Source organism: Sinocyclocheilus anshuiensis, unplaced genomic scaffold, assembly GCF_001515605.1.
Source record: "Sinocyclocheilus anshuiensis isolate Anshui unplaced genomic scaffold, SAMN03320099.WGS_v1.1 scaffold478, whole genome shotgun sequence".
Taxonomy (NCBI): Eukaryota; Metazoa; Chordata; class Actinopteri; order Cypriniformes; family Cyprinidae; genus Sinocyclocheilus; species Sinocyclocheilus anshuiensis.
In genome coordinates, this window is record NW_015542376.1 from 822,880 (window position 1) to 829,734 (window position 6,855).

The window sequence follows — 6,855 nt, forward strand, 5'->3', positions numbered from 1 at the left end:
TGTAGTTCTGACGTCAACTTTTTACGGAAGTCACAACGGTTCGTGAAAAATAGCTAGAACTTTAAGCAGGCTGTGTGAATTTTACTGTGGACTGACTGTTTTGAAACTTATATGGTAGTTACATAGCACCTAGACCTCAGTTATCATGAAAAAAGCCAGGAAATTTCAGTTTTGACAATATGGGACCTTTAAGAATGGACAAAATAACGCTAAACTGCACAAACTGAAAGACTGAAAAAAGTGTGATGTTTATTACGCAATTTCTCTATGCCTAGTCAAAGATTTAGTCGAGTGGTCAAACCACAAAAAACACATACTTGTTACTGAAAAAATGGCCTATACATTGTTTATCTGCTAGGTTACGATTAAAGGTTTCATTTTTGTGTGTGTGTGTATGTGTGTGTGTGGATGAGTGCATATTCACTACTGTTCAAAAGTTTGCCGTCAGCAAGATTTTCTTAAGAAATTAATACTTGTATCAAGAAAGGGTACATTAAACATTTAAAAAAATACATTTATAATGTAAAGAAATTATTTCTATTTCAATAATCACACTTTCCACAAAAATATTAAGCAGCACAACTGTTTTCAACATTGAGTACGTTTACATGGCCAACAATACTCCGATTTTGATACACACACGGCAGTGCTCAACCGTTTGACGGCAAATAAAAGAGGTTCAACGCCCGCCGTCGTCTGTATACGACGTTCAAATAATTAACTGCACTTGAAGCTTTCATAAAATTAAAAATGAAACACCCAAAACTGTACATGGCATCATCACGTTATTTAGAATAAGGTAAATAATTAGATTACTGATGTCCATGTAAACGTAGTCATTGATAATAACCAAATCATCATATTAGAATTATTTCTGAAGGATCGTGACACTGAAGACTGGAGTAAGGGCTACTGAAATATAACAATAAAGGCTGACGTAAATAAAGCATTTTAACATATATTTTAACATATGTGTATCACATATGTGACCCTGGACCACAAAATCAGTCATAAGGGTCAATTTTCAAAGCTGAATAAATAAGCTTTCCATTGATGTATGGTTTGTTAGGATAGGACTGAGATACAACTATTTGAAAATCTGGAATCTGAGGGTGCAAAAAAATCTAAATATTGAGAAAATCATCTTTAAATAAAGCATTTTAACATATATTTTAACATATGTGTATCACATATGTGACCCTGGACCACAAAATCAGTCATAAGGGTCAATTTTCAAAGCTGAATAAATAAGCTTTCCATTGATGTATGGTTTGTTAGGATAGGACTGAGATACAACTATTTGAAAATCTGGAATCTGAGGGTGCAAAAAAAAATCAAAATATTGAGAAAATCGCCTTTGAAGTTGTCCAAATGAAGTTCTTAGCAATGCATATTACTAATCAAAAATTAAGTTTTAATATATTTACCCTAGGAAATGTACAAAATATCTACATGGAACATGATCTTTACTTAATATCTTATTGATTTTTGGCATAAAAGAAAAATAAATAATTTTGACCCATACATTGTATTTTTGGCTATTGCTACAAATATACACCAGCGACTTAAGTTTGGTTTTGTGGTCCAGGGTCACATATACATTATTGTTTACATCAACCTACACTCCATACCCCCTAAAGACAAAGCAAAAATCAGATTTGGTCTTTTTTTGCCTTGTTGTTATGGGTATGAAGTGTTGACTGATGTGAAAAAATCAGAATTTAACAAATCAAAAATGTTAAATAAAAAAAATTATTCAAAGCACTGTCGCATTAGGCTACAACATAAAGTGTGGGGTCTGAGGTCTGACATTTATATAAACAGTCAAAAAATGAGGATAGTCTTGTTGGACAGTCTTAGAGGGCAGATGGAAAGCCCAAAATAACACAGTAAATTGGGAAATTTTTGGCTGAGATCTTGGGCTTGTTACAACGCCGCATTATAAATAATGGCTGGTGATGACGAGTTAGGAATAATTGATGAGCATATGGGAGGTCCAGGTGCAGGTGGTCATTAGATGGACAGCTAATGAAGCAGACACATGGAAATGGCAGTGTTTTGGTGAAGGGTCAGTTGATCACACACAAAGAGGTGGAGGAGTGGGTCTGACGCTCAGCTGTGTATGTTGAGATGGTGTAAGTGGGTCGTGAAAGGCTTGTGATTTTTAAGTAGGCCTTTCCCTCCCCATTTCTCTTTCTCTCGTTTTCTCTCTCTCTTCATTCAGTCCTTCATATTACATCCGCACCTGCCAAAGGACGGAGCAAACAGCTGCTCGTCTGATGGGGGGCCTAATTGGGGAAGACTCTACGGCTGTCCATGAGCATATGGTCCATAGCCACAAGAGAGCAGAGTAGGGATGCAAAGGGTCGTTTGAACCAATTCCATCAGGGTTCACTGACTGGGCAGGATGGGGTAAAAGGAAACCCACCTGCACCCATGCTAATTATCAGCCTCTTGGTTAGCGCAGCCTCTCGGCAAACATGTGCACCTTTGGCTACCTAGGTGATGCATCTTGGAGATGGTCGAGTCTGGTTATGGCCCATGAGAGAAGAGTGAAGAACTGAGACAAGAGCATCTGCTGCTTTCAGACAGGCCCTGCCACTTGGGCTCAGGATCCAGTTTTGGAGTACTGCACACAAAATGTCTCAATTACCTGACAGAAAAAGATGTCCTGAGAAATCACACCTGTCTCTGTGACAGTCTGAGACAAAAGAAAAAAAAAAGGAGCTTCGGGAGTAGACAGCACTCTTTTTAGCCAGTTAGACCATTAGCCAATCAGAAACAATCTTTGCCTGTCAATCATTTCTCAACGGTTATATATAGTTACTTTTTGGCACACAAACCATAGCATATTTTTGTTTTTATATATTTACTTTTATATTTATCCTTCAATTTGCATACATTTTTTTTGTTCAAAACAGAAAACAAATTTACATTTAGTTATTCAACCTGTTCTGCTGCTTTGGGATCAGTAAGATCAGTTTAAAAAAAAAAAAAATTACTTTATTCCACAAGGACACATTCAATTAATCATAGTGAGAGTAAAGACTTTTACATTGTTACAAAACATTTCTATTTCAAATAAATGCTGTTCTTCTGAAAATGTGTTCATCAAAAAATCCTGAAAAAATGTATTATGGTTTCTACAAAAATATTAAGCACAGCTGTTTTTAACATTGATAATAATAAGAAATGTTTTTTTGTGCAGCAAATCAGCATATAAGAAATATATCTGAAGGATCATGTGACATTAAATACAGGAGAAATGGCTACTGAAAATTCAGCTTTGACATAGAGGATGAAATTACATTTTAAAATAGAACACGGTTATTTTAAATTGTAATAATATTTCCCAATAATACTGTTTTTACTGTATTTTTGATCAAATGAATGAAGCCTTGGTGAGCAAGAGGCTTCTTTCACATTTTTTTTCTTTGAAAAATCTTACTGACCCTAAATGTTTGAACAGTACTGTAACATTTTTACAAATGAATCAGCTTTTTGGCCAATGAATTAAAAAAAAAATTAAAGTAATTAATTTATTAAAAAAAAAAATACATATAGCTCCTTGGCTGAACACAGCGAACAACACAACATACATTGCTGCTTATTTATAGATCTCATGCTGTCTTACCTGGCGATCTGAAGGTCCAGGCTTCATCATCATCAAAGTGCGTGTCGCCCGCTGTGAATCGTTCTCCGGGAAAGAATGCGTGGGCTACTGTGCCACCGGGTCCATCGAAAGGGTATCCGTCATTATGGTCCGCTTTGGTGAAGTCAATCTGAATGTCCGCCTCATTCCCCGCCACCTCATGGAAGTTGAGAGGAGCGATGTCACTCCACACTTTCAGGGCGTAGTACATAAGTGCCCGCACCATGTCCCGGCCCAGCAAAGCTGACTCCTTTGGAAACGTCCTTACCCTGTGAGAGCAGAAGAATGAGTTCATGTTTGAAACATCGGCTTGAAATAGACAAGAATCCCTTTGTAAGACCACCGACAGTGCTAGAAGATAAATTCAACACCGCTTTGAACGCATAAATAGGACAAGACATGCAGCAGGCTGTCAAAAACGGCTCTGAAAGCCTGTCTCGCGGCTCTTTCTAACTCAGAGTTAGTTCAACGGTAATACATTTAGGAGTTACAAAACATCTTCTTCCCCTTTTCCCTCTTTTCTCTTTCATTCAAGGTATTTCAGAAACAAGTAAGGGTGATTTGTAGGTCCAATACACCCTACAATCATGGTAATCACTTCCTCCAAGGGCAGTTTGAGCCCTCTTTCCATGTACAGAGACAGATCGATGAGAAATTAATTTCAGAGTGCCGGTTCTGTAAGTGCCCACAAAAATGTGTGCCCTCTGCACAAAATACACTTATCCTTTCTGCACAAGCACTGGGTTCAGGCATTCTATTACATTTGCAGAACACTGACTCTCCCAATGGAGTTATTAGGGCACTTTGGGTGCTGGTAGCATATTCGCACCGGTTGCTCAAGGTCAACATGTAGATTCTGTCAAGCTCTATGGCGATGTATGTGATAACGGTTGAGTTTACAGTGGGTTGGTTCAAAAGGAAAGGCAGGAGATGCACAGTCTGCATTTCCAATGAGCTAAGTGACCTCTTTGTGTGCTAACATTCTCCCACAACATCCTAAGCATTTCACACACAGCAAAGAATACGAATTCAAAGTATGAAAGGGAATTTCAGGTGAAATGGTGTCAAATCTGTGCTCATGTTCGGCCTAGAACCACTTGAGACTCATGGCAAATTCAAAATATCCCCATTGAGCAGGGAACTCCAGGATGGTCACAGAGATAATCGTAGTCTAGGTCAAGTGTCACAAAGGGGCTGCAGGAAATGTGCCAAAAAAATATGTATTTTAGCAGCAAGATTGAAAAAAAAAAAAAACGAATATGTTTCTGTGAAAAAATTATTTGGGGAAAAAAGATATAGACAGAGCAAATATATTATAATATTTTATATAATATAAATTATAATTATTTGATATTATAATATAAAAATTATTTTGCATTTTTTCACATTATGTGTGTGTGTGTGTGATTAAAAATAAGTATAATTACTAGTGTTGTCAACTACCAAGACCCGGTATTTCGGCACCAAGTCGGTACTAAAAAAATGAAAACGTTACGGTACCAGGTTTTAGAGGAGGAAACGCTCTTTTTGTCTCAAAACCTCGAAGTGACAGCAGCCACATGCACCAGTAGCGCTCAGAAGAAGAAGAAGCGGGCAGCGCACCTGACAGGCGTGTTAGGCTGGTGGTTGGTTTTGGCAACAGCTGATCTGTGACTGGAGTGTGCATGGTAGGTAGTGACGTAGAGTCCGGAAGGGATCCGGAAATGGAGGATGAAATGTTTGGCGTGGATGAAGAAGGAGGGAACGGGAATAATGAGTGGAGTTTAGTAGAAAATCGGAAAAGAAAGAAAATCTGGAGTAATACATCTGAAACTGACAGTGGAAATGAAAATCATCCGATAAGAGGAAAGAAAGAGGAGTTCAAGGTAATGATGAAGTTTGTGGATGAGTCTTTTAAGATAATAAATCCGCTGAAGCTGTCTAAAGTAATTAAGGAAACGATAGGATCAATAGAAAGTGTCAAGAAGTTGAGAGATGGAAGACTAATCCTATATTGTAAGGATAGTAGGCAACAAAAAGTGGCATTGAAAATAAAGTCGATTTGTGCACAAAAAGTGATCTGCTCGATACCGGAAGAAAAGAAATGGGTCAAAGGAGTAATAACTGGTATCCCAACTGAAGTGACAGTAGAAAAGATCAAGAAAAGTCTAACTGGGGCGGCAGTGATTGAGGTTAAAAGACTGAAATACAGCAGAAATAATGAAAAGGTTGATAGCCTTTCAGTAATGATTCACTTCGATGAGGATAAATTACCGGACAAAGTATTCTTAGGATTCATTAGCTTCCCGGTCAGACTTTATGTTCCTCCTCCGTTAAGATGTTTTAAATGCCAAAAATTTGGTCATGTGGCAGCTGTTTGCAGAGGTAAACAACGATGTGCAAGGTGTGGCGGTGAGCATGAATATGGCAAATGCGGACAAGGAGTTAACCCAAAGTGTTGTAATTGTGGAGAAGAACATAGTGCGGGTTATGGAGGATGTAAAGTGAGGAAGCATGCAGCACAAGTGCAGACTGTAAGAACAGAGGAGGGATTGTCATATTCTGAGGCACTAAAAAAAGTGGGAAAGACTCCAGAGCTAGAAGAGAACAAAAAGATAGTTCCTACTCAAAAGATGGATAAAGTGCAAGAAACAACAAAAGAGAGTATAAGGGTTTATGACAAAGTGGCATTTGTCACGTTTATGGCGGAAGTGGTGAATTGTTCTGCACAAACGGAAAGCCGGACAGAGAGAATCAAAATTATAATAAAAGCAGCTGAAAAATACCTAGAGATAGAGGGCATTTCAGTGGAAATGATTAATGACAAACTAAAGATGCAAGCATCAAATACTCAAACAGTATGTGGTGGTTCATAATGGTGTTAACAATATTTCAATGGAATGCAAGAAGCTTAATTGCAAATGGGCAAGAATTTAAAAAGCACATATCTAATCATGAAAACAAACCGGATATAATTTGTGTAGGCTTAAAGACATTAGCAGGGAAAAAATTTTCGTGTACACTGTTGGAAGAGAAGAAATGGATAAAGGGAGTAATAACAGGGATCCCAACAGATGTATCAGAAGACACAATCAAGAGAAGTTTATCAGGAGCAAAAGTGGTAGGGGTCAAACGTCTGAAATATGTTAGAGATAAAGAAAAGCTGGATAGCTTATCTGTAATGGTGCAGTTTGATGAGGACAGATTACCAGAAAGAGCATTCT

The 6,855-nt window shown here is 37.8% G+C and overlaps 1 protein-coding gene across 1 annotated transcript in view; it reads right to left on the reverse strand.

The window, feature by feature from the left end:
* LOC107692290 (matrix metalloproteinase-17-like) overlaps positions 1–6,855 on the reverse strand; it is an 84,304-nt gene that overhangs the window by 23,607 nt on the left and 53,842 nt on the right. The window contains exon 4 of the mRNA XM_016491270.1: positions 3,635–3,921. Coding sequence (XP_016346756.1) covers positions 3,635–3,921 — 287 coding nt within the window. The remainder of the gene's footprint in view (positions 1–3,634; positions 3,922–6,855) is intronic.